This window comes from Pyrus communis, chromosome 17 (genome assembly GCF_963583255.1).
Source record: "Pyrus communis chromosome 17, drPyrComm1.1, whole genome shotgun sequence".
Classification (NCBI taxonomy): Eukaryota; Viridiplantae; Streptophyta; class Magnoliopsida; order Rosales; family Rosaceae; genus Pyrus; species Pyrus communis.
Window position 1 is genome coordinate 5384465 of NC_084819.1, and position 19817 is coordinate 5404281.

The 19817-nt window shown below is 37.8% G+C and overlaps 3 protein-coding genes across 3 annotated transcripts; 1 reads left to right on the forward strand and 2 right to left on the reverse strand.

The window, feature by feature from the left end:
• The first annotated feature begins 1395 nt into the window (after nt 1–1395).
• On the forward strand, nt 1396–5285 carry LOC137723456 (WAT1-related protein At5g47470-like). The gene is made up of 7 exons (XM_068462654.1): nt 1396–1793; nt 1938–2003; nt 3575–3691; nt 3912–4152; nt 4347–4508; nt 4696–4847; nt 4940–5285. Exons 1-7 carry the CDS (start codon nt 1585–1587, stop codon nt 5064–5066), a joined length of 1074 nt encoding a protein of 357 aa, XP_068318755.1. The 5' UTR covers nt 1396–1584; the 3' UTR covers nt 5067–5285.
• Nucleotides 5286–7588: 2303 nt separating this feature from the next.
• Nucleotides 7589–9160, reverse strand: LOC137721919 (serine/threonine-protein kinase BLUS1-like). The gene has a single exon (XM_068460941.1). It carries the CDS (start codon nt 9158–9160, stop codon nt 7589–7591), a length of 1572 nt encoding a protein of 523 aa, XP_068317042.1.
• Nucleotides 9161–17883: 8723 nt separating this feature from the next.
• Nucleotides 17884–19455, reverse strand: LOC137721920 (serine/threonine-protein kinase BLUS1-like). Its single transcript, XM_068460942.1, has one exon. The coding sequence runs from the start codon at nt 19453–19455 to the stop codon at nt 17884–17886; it is 1572 nt and encodes a 523-aa protein (XP_068317043.1).
• Between the last annotated feature and the right edge of the window lie 362 nt (nt 19456–19817).

Consider the following 19817-nt stretch of genomic DNA (forward strand, 5'->3'; position numbering starts at 1 on the left):
TGGCTAAATTGGCCATAAGTTTTACTGTTCCTAATCTTTGGTTTGAGGTGCTTCCGGTTACCATTCAGGATGCCTCCTACATGATTGTATGCTTCATTAATATTATGAATAAAACTGCTATAGTATCTTCTTCTTAAAAAAAAAAACCCTAATCTATCAAAATCTTTTTGAAGAACTTTTTTTTATTTTTTTATTTTTTTTTATCTCTAAGTCCCAATTGAATACACCCTCCATACAATCTTAATTAATTTTTGGACTTGGATGTGTGGCTGAGATAGATGGCTTGGTGTGTACACCCACCAATTTTAATCAAGATGCTCTAATCGAGGATGTTTCTTAATTAGTTTCTGTTGTTTGTAATCTTTGGAGGATGGTTATATTATTCATTATGCGGGCATTGAGACCCAGGGTGCACCCCATCCTCATATTAATGTACGTATTTTTCTTACCCCAATAAATATCGTACTTCTCTAAAAAAAAAAAAAAATCAACTAAATATGATCCTAATAAATCTCTAATTTAAAAAAAATAAAAATATCGATATCAAATTAGGTTACCTATTGCGTGGCTTAGCCGAACTCCTCATCCCATAGTATAAAAATATTGATGTATTAAAAATAAAAAACAAAAACAAAAACTCATCCATCTTTTCCATATTCTCTCTTTCTCCCCCTCTCTCTTCTTCTCATTTTTTTGAACAAAAAACTATCGATTCTAGTTAAATTTTAATCTCTTTCTCATTTAAAATAAAAAAAAAAAAATATATCCGCACACACAAATGTGCGGACATATGCTAGTTTCGTTTATTAAAATCCCTTGCGTGCAAACAAAGAAAAAAGAGAGATTGGACATAAAGGTTGCAACCATCAAATTTAAAGGCCCAACTACTTTTTTCCTGTTTGATCATTATGATTCTATTAATTTGGGAAAGAGAATATCTCCAAATCTTTTTCACAAGATCACCGGATGAAGTGATTCAGATTTTTAAAATTTGATTCGACGGCTAAACAGAAGTTCCTTTAAAAATTATAATAACTTTAACCATTTGATCAAATTTTAAAGACTCGAATTATTTGATCCGGTGATCTTGATGAAAAAGATCTGGAGATGATATTTTTCCATTAATTTGGTGGGTAGCAACTCAAATCCAATATGGTAGAAAAAACAAGAAGCAACAATCTAGGCACACAACCAAACTTTATCAAATTAATGAGAAAAAAACAAAGAGAGTTTCGAAAAGGAGAAGCAATTAACTTTTTATGTACTAAAAAAAGGAGAAGAGAGAGATCCGCTTTCACCCGAAAGGCCAGGAGAGAAGACTGGTTGGTGGAGAATAAAATTTATAAAACTGCCTCAACCCCCATGAACGTTAGCTGTACACGATTGATGAGAAAACGTAACCAAACAAAACTGCAAGGACGGAAAAACCAAACAGCAAACGAAACCAAAACAAAAACCCAAAGCATGGAAAACCAGGAGAGAAGATCATGACACAAGAAGAAGCAGTTGCAAGAAATACAAGATTTGTTTTAGGGTTTTAATTTGAATTTTTTTCTGGTGAGGAGGAAAAATTGCACGGAAAGTATGGAGGAAATATTGTTCAGGATGAAGAGGGAGGTGATTGAAGATGTTGCGATAATAGGGGGGTTGGTAGGGATGCAATTTGTGTATGCTGGGAATGCTGTGTTGCTAAGCTATGTCATGTCTTTGGGGCTTAACCCTCTCACCATTGTTATCTTCTCTACCTTGTCCACCTTCATCGTCCTCTCTCCCATTGCCGCTTATTTTGAAAGGTACGTACGTATGCATTTCTCTCTCATCAATTCAGAAGTAATTGTTTTTATTTAATTTCGAAATTTAAACAATTATAACAGACAGAATTCAATTGGGTTCCAGTAGATTTTGGTGTTTGATGATATATGAATTTGTGTTTGCAGGCACACATGGCCGAAGAAAATCAGCTTGAAGTTCTTGATACAGTTGCTTTTGATCGCCCTTGGAGGGTATGAATTTCTAAAATCTTTTGTTTCTAATTAGTTATTATAATTTGCATAATTCCCATGAATTTTTCTGGAAAACCTTTTTTTTTTTTAACAAATAATATTATCTACTCTAAAAGGTGGGGAATGTTTTAAGCCTCATAATAGGCGAGTCATAATAATGTGATTCAAATTCTCTTTGTAGAAACCTTTTTGAGATATTCACTTTTTTTTATTTTTTATTTTTATTTTTTATTCTGGGTTACCTTTTTTTCCCCTGATAATGTGGTAAGTGAAAGATCGCTCGTCCCAAATTTGGAAGATGCAATCAATTTAGTGTTCTTCAATTTCGCCGAACTCAATGCATCTTTTTAAGGTTTTACTTATATTATATTTCATTTGAGTCATTCTTAAAACTTGGGCTGGAAATTGCTATACATGTTTTTAATCCTATACAATACTTATCTTGACATAGTTATTGGTGAAGGAGTACATGCATTGTCATCCAAATTAAAAATCCAGCTAAATTACCACCATTTTTTTTTTTTTTTTTTTTTTTTTTTTTGTGTGTGTGTTAATTTAGCACCTTTTTTATTTTTCGTTTGAAATTTTGTCAAAACTAATCATTTGTTATGCAAGTGATCATTTTTCATGCTTATTACTCTAAGACTCTTAGACAACTTCGGGTAAGAATTTCGTTAACTACAACTAGTTCTCGAGGAGAAGGAATATATGTCCCACGAGCTTTGTTTAATGAAGTTTATACACTTGTTCGCCTATAGGTTTTAAGTGGCAAAAGTACCATTAAAAATATATTGCATGTGCTGCAGATGACACATTTTAACTAAATTTTTAGCAAAAACTAATGGAGGTGGTAAATTCACACTAAAATATGAGTTTGTGTGGTAAATTGACAAGATTTTTAGTTTGGGTGTATTTGCACACACCCATAATAGGTGAGGTGATGTTTATGCAAATTTCCCTTTGCAAACGCTGAAATTTAAGTGTTTAGAAAAACAGAAAGAATAGGAGAGTGGTTTTTGTTAAATTAAACTAAATGAAGCTCACATTATATGCGTGAGGATATAAGGTGTTCGTGTGAGAGTGGGAGAAGTGTTTTCCTAAAACATAGGATGAACATTTTAAATTTTAAAGGTGTGCAAACACGAATTCTAGATAGATTTTTCTAATTTTGTGCATGTACCTAAATCCATATTATGAATTCTAATGATTGTACACAATAATTTTTTCCGCAAGAAATCAGAAAGTTGTAATCTCTCTTTGATTTGGGAATGAAATTCAGATGTTATGATGAACTACTTACATGGGTTTTCTGAATTTGGCTTAGTTTTGGTACTTAAAACAACAACCAAACAAGTTTTTAATTTTTAGTTTTTAAAACGGATCCTTAATGATGATTGTTTTGGTTCTGAGTCAATATAAATTAACTTTTCAACTGAAATATAGATTCTTTAAATTTAAATTGTTTTTACACTTACTTGTCTTCTTCCTCCTTTAATTTAAAAAAATAAACATAGAAAATTATGAAAGAAAAAGGGGTAGTAAAGTTATTTTCCTTGTTTCTTGTTTTGCAGGGTAACTTTGTTCCAGACATTATTTCTTAAGGGGATCCAGTTGACTTCACCAGCAATGGCAGCAGCCATGCCAAACCTTGCTCCTGGATTTATTTTCGTCATCGCGTGTACTGTTAGGTATTTGATCTCATCTTTTTTCTTTCTTTTTTCCCAAGTAAGAAGATGATGAAGAGAAAGAAGTGGCAAACTATTAGAATAGTTAACATAATGTATGGGGATAATCATTTGGACATTTTAGTCTCGACTTTGTTGGAAGAGATCAAAATTCAAATCTCATGTACGGAAATTGTTGAATTAAACAAATACTAATATAGTAATATTTATAATGGTTATGCAGATTGGAGAGAGTGAAAATTAGTTGCCTATACAGCAAAATGAAGATTCTAGGCACAATTCTGTGTGTGGTAGGAGCTATCACAATGAGCGTAATGCAAAGCACTGCCAGTCCTTCCGAAGCAGAAGCACAGCCCCAATTTCGAGCTCTTTCTCCTGAATCACTCTTTGATAAGCAAAAGATCATTGGTTGCTTGTACCTCCTTGCTGCTGTGTTTGTTTTGTCCAGTAATATTGTCTTGCAGGTGAACGTACAACTAGTATGAATATAATTGTTAACTTTAATTGTTATCTGACTGTGAATCTGAATTCGATGATACGTGAGATCCAGATTCACAGACGGACAACATAAGCATTTGCCAAGAACAGAAGATTATCATTGTTTAATATATTTTTCTTTTGTTTTTTATGGATTAGTATTTTTTATGATGTTTGACAGGCTACAACATTGGGTGATTTTCCTGCACCTATCTCCTTGTGCGCCATAACATCTTTGATAGGGGTGTTTCTAACTGCAGCTGTACAATTTATTCAAGATCACAAAATAGAAACTGGTTGGCCACTTGTGAGTGCAAAACAATTGATTGGCTTCTCTCTACTGGTAAGTACGCTTCTCTCTCTCTCTCTCTCTCTCTCTCTCTCTCTCTCGATACTTTGGTTTGCGTTGAACATATAATCAATCATAACCCTAATCACTTTCTCCACCCACCATCACTCGGGCTAGTCCCAAGGGCTTAGTATTTATGACCCCGCTCCTTAACCCCGCTCTTTTAACCAAATATACACAGGGAGGTGTAGTAAGCGGAGCATGTGTGAGCTTCAACGGATGGGCAATGAAGAAAAGAGGGCCGGTTTTGGTTTCCATGTTTAGCCCCATCGGAACAGTTTGCTCGGTTGTTCTCTCAGTTATCACATTGGGAGATGCCATTAGCGTTGGAAGGTACATTAATTATCTAGTACTGAAGTAGTTTTTCTCTTTTTCTCTTTTTGAAATTTTTGTATTAATTTGTTTCTTTGGTCTCAATAATGCAGCTTTGCCGGTATGTGCCTCATGTTTACTGGGCTCTACTTCTTCCTATGGGCAAAGGGGAAGGAAGGCTACTTAGATGTGCGTGACTTAGAAAGTGAGTTTGATGCAGAGAAGCCTCTGTTATGTTGATATCATTTGTTTGTGTATATATAGGTTTTGGTTTCAGTTTAGACAGATAGGGATAAACAAAATTTGAAGGTATCGTTCTACGGGCTACAGACTAATCGCCTGTAAGTAATGTGCATGATTTTCATGCATAGTACTAGTGTTAATGTGACAACACAACTTGATGGAACAAGCTATGCGTGACCGAAAAATTCAGTAAAATTGTTATAAATTTGCTTAATAGTTAATGCTCAACATTGAACAGTAAGTGTTCCCTGCCTTTTTAACTGTTTTTGCAGAGTGCTGAAGGGGCTACAAATACGACTTGTGATATTTTACTTTATAGAGATGGTGCTTGGGAAGAGTACGGATTTGGGCAACTCAGAGTTTTAATTCTAGGGCTTTCTTTTTCTTATATATTTGGGAAGGCTCATAAAATTTCCAACTACAAGTTGAACCCAAAAAGGACTCATTTGGCAGACATTCTTCTAGGAGGAGTTACTAATTAACACTTCGACCACACTGTTAAGTCATTTTTGAGTTATTGGGTCTAATAGACTTAACCAAAAAACTACTTTGGGATGTTTAGATGTGGTAAAACATTATACACAAAACCAAGTCTACGCAGCTATGGAGTGAGCAATATTGTATATGATGTTGTAAAACCATATATATTATAATTCATACTAACTACTACAATTCTTCTTTAAAATATTTTTGATGTGCTTTCTTTGCCAAAGAACTTTCTAGAATATGACCGCGCTGTGACCAACAATCATTGTGCAGAATTACCGTTAGTCACAATATGCAATGTTCAAAATACGATTTCATGACTTGTTAATTATTATTAATTAGATGGATATGCGACACGATAAATATGATCGACAATGAATGTTAAATTGAGCATTGTAAGTAAAATTACACTCCAGCTGAAATATAATTCTAGTTAGAACTTTGCTTGGTGTTCTCCTAAACTAACCGGTTGAGGAAATGAGTGCTGAATTATTTGTCTTGATTGGGTTGGCTTCCATACCAAGTTTTGGTTCCAAGGCCTACTTGTCAGGTTTGTGTGATTCTTAAAACCAGGTATTTTGAAAAACAGCTCACCAAAAGAAGATACATGAACAAGAAGCAGAATCCAATTAGAACTCCTCGGTTCTACAATTATGTTAGCTTGTATGCGTGAGCGATTAATGCTAGCAGTCATCGTGATTTTAAACATTGTTAGATATTGATCATCATCATGACCTCTGTTCGAAAATGAGACTGATTGTCACAAAGTGAATTGTGAAGGAAGGTGTCTACTTTTTCTATCTTCTGTTGGCCAAAAAAATGTCTATTTAAAGGAACTAAATCCAGTAACCATTTAAGAATGTGGTTTACTTTAGGTGTGGGAGGATAAGTGCTTTAACGTTGTAGCTCCTTGAGCTTTTACCTATTGTTATAGTAATTCCTTCTTCCGAACTGGCTTATATGCGCAGTTGGATACGACATCATGGAAAAAAACTGTGACAATGGCACACACCTCTACTAATTTAGCTAAAATTTTTGCAAAAATTCATTAATGTATATATTACAGCCCATATTGTTAACGAACAGAAGCACGTAAATTGGTAGAGGCTCAAAATTATTACTTGTTTCCAAAGCAACAAAACTAACCTGTATGGATGGTGGGAGTATTATGTCCAATTTTGAACTAACCGTTTTGTTGCTCATTGCAGGAATGCAAAGCAGTCTTCTGGCCCTTCCCGTTGCAAATAGATTTTTCTAAGATGCGCTTGTTGGAGTGCCACCGGCAATCTCTGTGAGTCAATATCTTGGCTTATATACCAATTTTGTTTTCTTTTTATACCAATTAAATCATGTCACTTAATCTTCACTATTTTTACTGTGATCTGCAGACTCTGATCATGTCTTTGATGGGCTTCTCCCTCGTCATGGTTTGGACCAAAAAGAAAGTACTATGACAAAGCACGTCTCAAATTTCGGAAGTTGGCTCTGTGATTGTTGATGGCTTGCATATGGGGAGCTTTTTTTATCAAATCGTATGGAGAACCATATATGACAAGTTTCAATGATTTTGTACTATCAGAGTTTTTCTCATTTTATACAAACGATAGTAGGGGAGGGAATAAATTGAAATGAGGACTTTTGTTCTAGAGGTAAATGCTCTTAACTAGTTGGTTACACCTGCCCACCCCTTCTGAAGCGCTAAAATTTGTATCAACTCATTTTGTATATCATAATTATTATGAGTTTCCACATTCTGAATAAAATCAATCACTCTCCCTCTCTCTCTCTCTCAATGTTAGCAAAAGAGTATGGGAAGAAAATTACAGTAACTATCAATCCAACATCAAATGATCATTAATTCTTCTTTTCTTTACAAATGACAAGTCCCAAATTATGTAATCAGAATCTGAACACTTGAATATTAATGCCCTAAAACTCAATTCTCTCTCCTAACCATGAAAAAGTATCCAAAAGGTTCACCATTTTTTCAAAAAGCAAACCCTCTGCAAATGCAGTTTCCTGGAAAAATCTTACTAATCACTTTCATCAGTGTACAGCCTTTGCATGATCACCTCCAACTCTACCTGAAAGTTCACACATATGTCGTACTCAGACTCCAACTCAGTCTTCAGCATCTGAACCTCTCCTGTTTGTCCCAACTGACCAATAATACTCTTCACATTCTCCATCTGCTCGTCCAATTTTCTTGCAATTTCCCGCAATTCCACCAGCCGTGCATTGCCGCGGTTGGAAGACTCGGCCGGAAAGCTGGAAGTAGAAGACGACGCAGCTGGAATAGCCCGGTCCAAAACAAACCTCTCCAAGTCATCCTGGAACTGCAAAATATCTTCCTTCTTGTTCTCCAACTCACCCTTCAGCCTCTGAATCTCTACTTGATCCTGTGTGCTCACCTCAACTACTCCCGTCAACAGACGAATAATCGACCCCACAATCTGTAATTGCTTTGCCAACCTCGTTGCAAATCTTGACAGCGGGGATTTGCCGCCGCCAGAAGACTCAGAGCTGGAAGTAGAAGACGACTCAGTGGAAAATACCGGGTTGAAAACAAAATCGTCCTTATTGAAATTCCATCCGCTAAACCCCATATTCTCAGCCTTTTGTTCTCCACATTTTTCCTTGCCCAACAATTCACCCAAACCCCTGTTTCTTTTCTTCAACCTCTCCTCAACGCTCTCCAAATGCGGAAACACAGTCCCCACCAGAAAATCCTTGCCACTGTAGTTGTGGAAAAACGAGTGCTTCAGCAGCGTCTCCGCCGCCGGCCTCTTTTCGGGGTCCCGATCAAGGCAAGAACCCACCAAGTCCGTGAAATCCGCTGAGTACTTCTTGTTCTTGAAATCTTTGATGATGTTTTTGTAATCGGAAAACGGGAACCTGTTCTTGACCTTCAGAATCTGAGACTCTAAATACGGCGGCAGGTCAGACACGGGAGGGCCGCCGAGAGCCAATTCCAGCGCCGTGATCCCAAATGCCCAGATATCCGCCTTGCATCCACCTCCGTTGGGTGCCACCCAATACGGCGTTGCAGAAGTTTCGTTTGTCCCAGTTGAATGATCGGCGCCGTAGAAAGAAGCAGAGACCCCGAAGTCGGCGAGCTTAACAGACCCTTCAGAGTCAACCAAGATGTTTCCGGGTTTGATGTCGCCGTGGACGTGTTCCTGACCATGGAGATACGACATGGCGTTTAGCGTCTCTTCCAGGACAAGAGCAAGGCAGGGCTCTGGTAATCCTTCCGGAAAAGCAGAGGAGGAGATTAGAGAGCCGAAGGCCATGAACGGCATAACCACCCAGAGACGGCGGTCGGCGGTGGTGAAGGAGCAATGGACGCTGAGAATGTTGGGGTGGGAAAGAGACAGAGTCTTGGTATCGCGTAGCTTGCCCTCGAAATCGGCCGTGGATTGATGGAGGTCAACGGACTTGATTGCGACGATTGCAGAGTTCATGGGGACGCAGACGGCCTTGTAGACGACGACCTTGTCGCCAGAGCTGATTTCTTGGAGGTCCTTGTATGCGGCGGAGTCCAACGGGAATTGGACCTTTTGTGGGTTATCTTGGTGGGAGGAAGAAGTCGAAGAAGTCGCCATTGGAGACGACAAAGATGAAATCTTGAAGAACGAAAGTGGGTTACTTGGATTTCGGGGAAATGGGTTTTGATGGAGTTGATGAATGTAGGGTTTCTGCAATACTAATGCTTGTGAAAGGTTGAGGCTTTGGGAGGAAGACGACGATGCATGAGAATGTGTGGGTGTGTACTGCTCTGCTTTTATTTACTTATATAATAAGAGAAGTTTCAACTTTTGCCCCTAGATTTTGTTAATTAGCAGAATCATCAACATTCTGTCGTGAGGCGATTTTGGTGATTAGGATTGGGTGAGGTTGGTTAAGATAGTACTACAGTTAGTTCGTTTTCTGTTATTTGCCATCTCAGCAATGTCTTGGGAGGCAAGGCATGATGCCCACATCTGAGGCAAGCCCATCTCACTACCATATAAGTGAGAGGTAGTCATATCCTCTTCTCATTTGATCCAATCTCGAAAGGTTAGTTCTGTTGTGAGTGCATCGTATAAATATTTCGAAAGGATTATAAGGATACAATATACGAACAAAATACGTATTGAGACCTGTGAGTCCAATAACGAGACCAACCTACTAACCTATTGAAATCAATCATTCTCCAAGATGTAATTAAAAATCAAGTAAGTCCTATAAAATCATAAAAAATGTTGTTGGTAATACTAGAGAGACCAAGTTTTGTAAACCATATGATGTGGTGATTGACTTATTATTTAAGTGTAGATTAACGTGCTTATTTTCTGTTGGTGACGCATCATATGAATATGATTTGCAAATTTGTTTTAAAAAATTGGACTACCTAGCATTACTTTTTGTAAAATGTGAATTGTAATATTAAACTGAAAAATAAACTTAATTATAATTTTTTAATTATATTTGAAAATTTGTCACTGTGATAAGGCACAACTCTATCAACAATGGTAGGAACATTACTAGTATTTCCATAAGGATTATTAAGAAATTGAGAAATAATTCACAAAGGAGAGAAAAAGTGCCCTCATGATATTGGCGAGGCCCACCTTTGTTCCACGCGCAATTCAACCCTCGAGAAAACCTGAGCTGCTGACTACAACTTTTTAATGCTCATTTATTCATGGCAAGGAAAAACTTCAAAAGAATTAAATGGGGAATGAGCCCAAATAGTTACAAACTTTAATCATAGATATAAATGCCACATAGTACTACGATTTTGTGTACTTATTTTTACTTATAATTAAGAGGGCTTAGGTTCGTACTCAGAAATAACAAATTTGTAAAAACTTGATTCTCTCATTCCTTAGTGTAAATATATCATTGTATATATTATAAAAAATACAATTTACATACAATTTAGCAATCTTTCTTCAATAATACTTATCATGACTTCATGAGTGGTATATGGAATAAACGGTTGAAACTAAAAGAAAATCTAAACAGTTAGAATAATCAAATCTTAATGGCTAAAACACACCCTGTTGCGCTTCGCGTTTTTTTTTCTTTGATTATTTTCTATTGCCACTTAATACTAGGATAGTCATATTCCTCTCACTTTGGTTGGATCGTCCATCTCGTTTACACTCCACATGGGCCTTCACGTTTCCAGCGTCGTTGAATGGTGAGAGAGAGAGAGACAACATTTCTCTCCATCTTGTTGTGATTTATGCAAATGGGGTTTTGTGACTTGTTCTAAAATTGCATTTTCTTGTTAATCTTGATTGAATATTTCACACTAATGGTTGGTTGGTTGGTTGGTTTGGTTGTAAGGATTTCTATTACCTTCTACTTCTGTGTTAACCATTGTTTACTTGAATAGATATCATCTTTGAATTTCTTATTTTTGCTAACGTAATTGGAAGTTAGAATATAAGGGCACTAACAAACAAGCTCACAAGTTACAACTGAAGTTGGTAGCCTTGTTTCTACTTAACTGACTTTACTATTCAAACAGATTAGCTCTGATATTTTAGAATTTGGCTTTTATCATATTTAGTCTTAGGTCAAAAGTTTAGCTTTACAAGTTACTACTTATCCCTTGCGAAAGAAAATGGGGTTGAGGCTGCCTTGTTGAGGAGCTTTATGTGGAGCTTGCTTTGCAGTTTATACACTTTTCTGCCGTAGAGCCTTCAAACCCACGTCTTGTTGCGCGATGCTATCTAAGATTAGATCAATAAAGGCAAGCTTAAATGCCCTGAAAAGGTGCAGATATTGGTTGACACCGATCCTTTCCCAACCACGACAGTCGATATGGGCAACGACTACGTGCTTAAGAAAAATGATCGGCCAAAGTCAATGATTGATCCTTCCCCAACAGTGACTCATAGACCCAAGAAGAGTCTTCAGCCAAGGCTAAAAAACCATCTCACCCATCACAGCGTTCCTCCACAACAACCTGTGCCAACTTCCCATACCTAGGTCAAATTTGCCAGTCAGGCTTAAAGTGAGTTGGATGAACTGGTAGTATTGTGCAGTCGATGTAAGTCAGAAGTGAACCTCACAAAGCGGAAAGCTTAATCGCTCAACCAGTCGGTCTCATTCTTCCGGGTCATCATAGAATCTCAAAACATCTGAGCCGTCTGATCGAGGTTTAGCGCAGAGCCGGTCACGAGTGTTTAGCAAATTATGGTCGTCGCTTGAAGATCAGACTGCTTGACTTTGACAAGGAATTTTATGATGAAAATTTCGTTGAATTCAAGGTGGGTGACATAGGGCTGGTTTGGGTTGGGATCCTGAACCGAAACCCAAGGCCCAAATTCGAAACTAATACTTTTTGGGATGGAATTTTACAACCCGAAACTAGACTGAATTTTTGGAATTCCCCAATTTTAGGATGATTGAAAGTTTTTCGAAATTTCGGGCCTGTTTGGGATTGGGCCCAATTTTATTTTATTTTTATTTTTTGCAGTTCAAGCCCAAATTGTTGGGCTTTTTAATTGTTTTGAATTTTGGAAAGAATAAAAGATGCCCACCAGTTTGTGATAGCTTAGATTACAACTGCACATTACAATTTTTAAGTTTCATGAAGTCCAAATTAATTAGCCTCATTAGTCATTTTATCTCCAAGCTTCTGTAACCCAAGACCCTATTTTTTAGCCCCAAGAATCATAACCAACTGTGACGGTGCTACTGGTGGCGCCACAAAAAACATCCCTCCCATAACTATAATTCTTTGCATCTTGAATCTCCAAACTGCAAGAAAAACAGAGTACTCTCTCTTCACTCTTAAACCCCCACTGGGTTTTTAGAATGTAAGCAAACATGCCCAAACCCAGAAACCCAGAAAACCCCCAGCACATTAGTTTTAGGAAAACCCTAAATCACTAGTTTTCCCAAAAAAACACAGAATACCCAGAAATACAAAATCCATACCTTTAGCGTGTGTTTGACTGTGTGTGGTTTTCTTGTGGTTTAGTGGTTGGCTAGAGTCGAGTCAAAGTGGACAGAGGAGGATTCTAGAGAGATGAGCGGATTTGAGGAGAGTGTTGCGGAGTGTTGAAGCCTGGAGAGATCGAGGGTAAATGAGAGAGGAGGATGTCTGGGCTCCAACCTAATTTACAATGGACGGTTAAGATTATATCTCAACCAATCCAAGCATCCAACGGTCCAAGTAATTAGTAAATTATAAATTAAAAAGAAATAAACAAATACATAGAAAATATTGATTTGGATTGGGATTCCTAAATCATTACAAAGAGGAGAGCAAATCCCATACCTAAAATTTCGAGATGGTTCGGGATTTTTGGTTTTTTTTTTTCCACCCCTAGTAACACGAGCACATCAACTCTACAGAGGACATTCAAGCCACCGAAGATATATAAAGGTATGACATTCAAGCAACCGAAGATATATAAAGGTATGAATACAATGTTCATGTCGGTGCATACATTGCAAGGTTTAAGTCACAAAAATATCGGTAACAACGTAATGGACTCAGGGATCACCTTCGCAATATGGCGGCCAATGCTTAAAGAAATGCATCTCAAGTTTGGCAGCCGAAAGACTTGGACTTTGACTAGAGAGACCGAGGTAGAGGAATTTGAGAAATAGATCATGTTATTGGTTTAGTCAGGCCAAATTAAAGCACAGATCGAACGTTTCACCAAGAACGCTTGAAAGGCTCTTCCTCCACTTTCCCTACAGGAGCCCCTGATCAAAGTTCAGCGTAACAAGCACCTTCCATTTATTGGTGAAGCTCTGGAATACATGAAACTATTTTACAGGAAATTTTTGGCCAACGATCTTTATGGTTTACCTAAAGAATGTCAGGACTGTATCAATTTGGCTCTGACCAGTCATGCGGCCGAGGATGCAATGATCCAAAGGAATTCATTCAGATCTAGTAATCCTAGCCATAATCCAACACATTTGAGAAGCCAAAGTACAACGTTCAAGGTCGAACCATACGTTGACATAGACGATAAAGAGTTTCCTTTCTCGTTGGAAGACTTGCGATATCTCCGCTGACACTTGCAGGTATTCTTGGCCGTCAATATATTCGGCCTGATTCTTGGAGTAAATTGAAAGAATCACTTGTTGACACAAGGTTTTAAAATTTCAAAACCAATTAACCACAGTTTGAGCTTCTAATTTATTGAAAATCTCCTTCATAATAACAAGAAAAATAAAATACAAGATTGATTTTTATGATTGAGCTTCTTACGATTGGGTTGACGATTTTGGCACTCATTTTCTGGTCATTTTTATTCTAGATTGAATTTTTATTTTCTAATACTTTTTTTACATTGCATGAGCGAAAAACAAATGTCAAAATCACTAGTCTTGTCATGAAGTTTTCACCAAATCCGCCTAGTTTGGTATTCGAACCGTTTATAATACTTTTTTTACATTGCATGAGCGAAAAACAAATGTCAAAATCACTAGTCTTGTCAAGAAGTTTTCACCAAATCCACCTAGTTTGGGATCCGAACCATTGAAATTTGATTCAACGGCAACAAACAAAATGTCCCTTTAAAAGTTATAATAACTATAGCCGTTGAATCATCCAACGGCCGAAATCTCGAACTAGGTGGATTTGGTGGAAAGGAATCCGTAGAGGATCCCTTTCCCCCAAAACGCTATGTTATGTATGTCAAAACCACTAGCCTCAAATGAAACCACAAACACATTTAGAGTATTTTATTCACTGGATACTCTAAATGTGTTGGGGGTGTCATTCCAAATAGTAACAGTGACCTTGTTGGTAATTTAATCTGTCATCAACATCACATCCCCTCTCCATCTTCGATCGAGTTTCTGGCTGCTAGAGAAGGTGCTTGTGGAGCCGTGGAGCTTTAAGCCAATAAGTTCTCCTTCAATGTGACTCCTTGCAAGGTGTCCAAGCCGTTAGCAGCAGCCACCAAGATGCTTCTATCCTCAGCCCATTAATGGATGACACCACATTTTACTTGAGTTCTCTTTCAACTTTTCGCATTACATGCTTTGTCAATGTCGCAGCATATAGATTTGTCAAGTTGATTTTGTACTTTGAATTTGAATTCATTTGCTTTGAAGAACTTCTGAATCTCATTTGTGCTGTTCTTTTGAAGGATTATAATGCTTGATTATCAATACAATACTATTCTTTCGCATAGAAAACATAAAATTTAAGATCTAATAACTAAAAAGTTAAGAGAATATACTTAGAGCACCATAGAAATTTTATGGTGTTTTATCTATGTAGCTTTGGCTCATTCTGCAATTGGTGGAAATTGCCACAACATATAGACAATCACAATGACTCGGTCCAATTCCTTTTAAGCTTTAGATAATGTTAGGAATAAATTTGTAAACAAAATTTGCAAATTAAATGTTGTGTCACTGATAAGAAATGAGCACGTTTATTAACGGTTGAGTAATAGTTTAATCATCAACTTCCATGTCATTTAGTTTACACTTTAGGTAATGCTAGGGATACTAAATTTGTGAACTAAATGATATGTCACCAATAGGAAATAAGCACGTTTATCAACGCTTAAGTAATAATCCAATCATCAACTTCTATGTCATTTAATTTTCAAAATTTTATTTACTAATTTAATCTCCCTAACTTATCCGCATGCATTTAGGCTTTGACAAGCTACACTTGTCAATTGCATGCTATAATTTGATTGCTCATTAGAATAAAGATGGTTAAATGTCAAGACAAATTGTGATGTGTCATAATTTTTTCCATTTTCTAACAAAATACAAATAAAAAACTGCTTCATCAACCAATCCGAGTCACATCATGTATGGTGCCATAAACAGATCTACTTTGCAACAACAAAAAGCAAACTAGTATTGTTTGTACTCAGTTTTTCACTTTCTATTAGCAGTACTATTTATATTTAACTACTTGTATAGATTGGGATTTTCTATGGTATTTTGAGTTTTTGATACCTGAAATTTTTTAACCGTTAAATTTTAGTAAATAAACAAAACCACAAAACTTAAGGATTTAAAAGTTTGGATAGCTTATTATAAAAAATTTTGCCACTGAATTACGAGATTGTGTGAGATACAATAGAAGTCAGAAGAGGAAAAAAATAATATTATGGAGGCTAAACAGCCAAGAAGAGTACGGATTTGGGCAAACTGAGAGTTTTAATTCTAGGGCTTTCTTTTTCTTATATATTTGGGAAGGCTCATAAAATTTCTAACTACAAGTTGAACCCAAAAAGGACTCATTTGGCAGACATTCTTCTAGGAGGAGTTACTAATTAACACTTCGACCACACTGTTAAGTCATTTTTGAGTTATTGGGTCTAATATACTTAACCAAAAAACTACTTTGGGATGTTTAGATGTGGTAAAACATTATACACAAAACCAAGTCTAGGCTGCTCTGGAGTGAGCAATATTGTATATGATGTTGTAGAACCATATATATTATAATTCATACTAACTACTACAATTCTTCTTTAAAATATTTTTGATGTGCTTTCTTTGCCAAAGAACTTTCTAGAATATGACCACGCTGTGACCAACAATCATTGTGCAGAATTACCGTTAGTCACAATATGCAATGTTCAAAATACGATTACATGACTTGTTAATTATTATTAATTAGATGGATATGCGACACGATAAATATGATCGATAATGAATGTTAAATTGAGCATTGTAAGTAAAATTACACTCCAGCTGAAATATAATTCCAGTCAGAACTTTGCTTGGTGTTCTCCTAAACTGACCGGTTGAGGAAATGAGTGCTGAATTATTTGTCTTGATTGGGTTGGCTTCCATACCAAGTTTTGGTTCCAAGGCCTACTTGTCAGGTTTGTGTGATTCTTAAAACCAGGTATTTTGAAAAACAGCTAACCAAAAGAAGATACATGAACAAGAACCAGAATCCAATTAGAACTCCTCGGTTCTACAATTATGTTAGCTTGTATGCGTGAGCGATTAATGCTAGCAGTCATCGTGATTTCAAACATTGTTAGATGTTGATCATCATAATGACCTCTGTTCGAAAATGAGACTGATTGTCACAAAGGGAATTGTCAAGGAAGGTGTGTACTTTTTCTATCTTCTGTTGGCGAAAAAAGTGTCTATTTAAAGGAACTAAATCCAGTAACCATTTAAGAATGTGGTTTACTTTAGGTGTGGGAGGATAAGTGCTTTAACGTTGTAGCTCCTTGAGCTTTTACCTATTGTTATAGTAATTCCTTCTTCCGAACTGGCTTATATGCGCAGTTAGATACGACAACATGGAAAAAAAACTGTGACAATGGCACACACCTCTACTAATTTAAGTAAAATTTTTGCAAAAGTTCATTAATGTATATATTACTGCCCATATTGTTAATGAACAGAAGCACGTAAATTGGTAGAGGCTCAAAATTATTACTTGTTTCCAAAGCAACGAAACTAACCTGTATGGATGGTGGGAGCATTATGTCCAATTTTGAACTAACCGTTTTGTTGCTCATTGCAGGAATGCAAAGCAGTCTTCTGGCCCTTCCCGTTGCAAATAGATTTTTCTAAGATGCGCTTGTAGGAGTGCCACCGGCAATTTATGTGAGTCAATATCTGGGCTTATATACCAATTTTGTTTTCTTTTTATACCAATTAAATCATGTCATTTAATCATCACTATTTTACTGTGATCTGCAGACTCTGGTCATGTCTTTGATGGGCTTCTCCCTCGTCATGGTTTGGACCAAAAAGAAAGAACTATGACAAATCACGTCTCAAATTTCGGAAGTTGGCTCTGTGATTGTTGATGGCTTGCATATGGGGAGCTTTTTTTATCAAATCGTATGGAGAACCATATATGTCAAGTTTCAATGATTTTGTACGATCAGAGTTTTTCATTTTATACAAACGATAGTAGGGGAGGGAATAAATTGAACTTAGGACTTTTGTTTTAGAGGTAAATGCTCTTAACTAGTTGGTTACACATGCTCACCCCTTCTGAAGCGCTAAAATTTGTATCAACTCATTTTGTATATCATTCCTAGTGTAATTATTATGAGTTTCCACATTCTGAATAAAATCAATCTCTCTCTCTCTCTCTCTCTCTCTCTCTCTCTCTCAATGTTAGCAAAAGAGTATGGGAAGAAAATTACAGTAACTATCAATCCAACATCAAATGATCATTAATTCTTCGCTTCTTTACAAATGACAAGTCCCAAATTATCTAATCAGAATCTGAACACTTGAATATTAATGCTCTAAAACTCAATTCTCTCTCCTAACCATGAAAAATTATCCAAAGGGTTCACCATTTTTTCAAAAAGCAAACCCTCTGCAAATGCAGTTTCCTGGAAAAATCTTACTAATCACTTTCATCAGTGTACAGCCTTTGCATGATCACCTCCAACTCTACCTGAAAGTTCACACATATGTCGTACTCAGACTCCAACTCAGTCTTCAGCATCTGAACCTCTCCTGTTTGTCCCAACTGACCAATAATACTCTTCACATTCTCCATCTGCTCGTCCAATTTTCTTGCAATTTCCCGCAATTCCACCAGCCGTGCATTGCCGCGGTTGGAAGACTCGGCCGGAAAGCTGGAAGTAGAAGACGACGCAGCTGGAATAGCCCGGTCCAAAACAAACCTCTCCAAGTCATCCTGGAACTGCAAAATATCTTCCTTCTTGTTCTCCAACTCACCCTTCAGCCTCTGAATCTCTACTTGATCCTGTGTGCTCACCTCAACTACTCCCGTCAACAGACGAATAATCGACCCCACAATCTGTAATTGCTTTGCCAACCTCGTTGCAAATCTTGACAGCGGGGATTTGCCGCCGCCAGAAGACTCAGAGCTGGAAGTAGAAGACGACTCAGTGGAAAATACCGGGTTGAAAACAAAATCGTCCTTATTGAAATTCCATCCGCTAAACCCCATATTCTCAGCCTTTTGTTCTCCACATTTTTCCTTGCCCAACAATTCACCCAAACCCCTGTTTCTTTTCTTCAACCTCTCCTCAACGCTCTCCAAATGCGGAAACACAGTCCCCACCAGAAAATCCTTGCCACTGTAGTTGTGGAAAAACGAGTGCTTCAGCAGCGTCTCCGCCGCCGGCCTCTTTTCGGGGTCCCGATCAAGGCAAGAACCCACCAAGTCCGTGAAATCCGCTGAGTACTTCTTGTTCTTGAAATCTTTGATGATGTTTTTGTAATCGGAAAACGGGAACCTGTTCTTGACCTTCAGAATCTGAGACTCTAAATACGGCGGCAGGTCAGACACGGGAGGGCCGCCGAGAGCCAATTCCAGCGCCGTGATCCCAAATGCCCAGATATCCGCCTTGCATCCACCTCCGTTGGGTGCCACCCAATACGGCGTTGCAGAAGTTTCGTTTGTCCCAGTTGAATGATCGGCGCCGTAGAAAGAAGCAGAGACCCCGAAGTCGGCGAGCTTAACAGACCCTTCAGAGTCAACCAAGATGTTTCCGGGTTTGATGTCGCCGTGGACGTGTTCCTGACCATGGAGATACGACATGGCGTTTAGCGTCTCTTCCAGGACAAGAGCAAGGCAGGGCTCTGGTAATCCTTCCGGAAAAGCAGAGGAGGAGATTAGAGAGCCGAAGGCCATGAACGGCATAACCACCCAGAGACGGCGGTCGGCGGTGGTGAAGGAGCAATGGTCGCTGAGAATGTTGGGGTGGGAAAGAGACAGAGTCTTGGTATCGCGTAGCTTGCCCTCGAAATCGGCCGTGGATTGATGGAGGTCAACGGACTTGATTGCGACGATTGCAGAGTTCATGGGGACGCAGACGGCCTTGTAGACGACGACCTTGTCGCCAGAGCTGATTTCTTGGAGGTCCTTGTATGCGGCGGAGTCCAACGGGAATTGGACCTTTTGTGGGTTATCTTGGTGGGAGGAAGAAGTCGAAGAAGTCGCCATTGGAGACGACAAAGATGAAATCTTGAAGAACGAAAGTGGGTTACTTGGATTTCGGGGAAATGGGTTTTGATGGAGTTGATGAATGTAGGGTTTCTGCAATACTAATTCTTGTGAAAGGTTGAGGCTTTGGGAGGAAGACGACGATGCATGAGAATGTGTGGGTGTGTACTGCTCTGCTTTTATTTACTTATATAATAAGAGAAGTTTCAACTTTTGCCCCTAGATTTTGTTAATTAGCAGAATCATCAACATTCTGTCGTGAGGCGATTTTGGTGATTAGGATTGGGTGAGGTTGGTTAAGATAGTAATACAGTTAGTTCGTTTTCTGTTATTTGCCATCTCAGCAATGTCTTGGGAGGCAA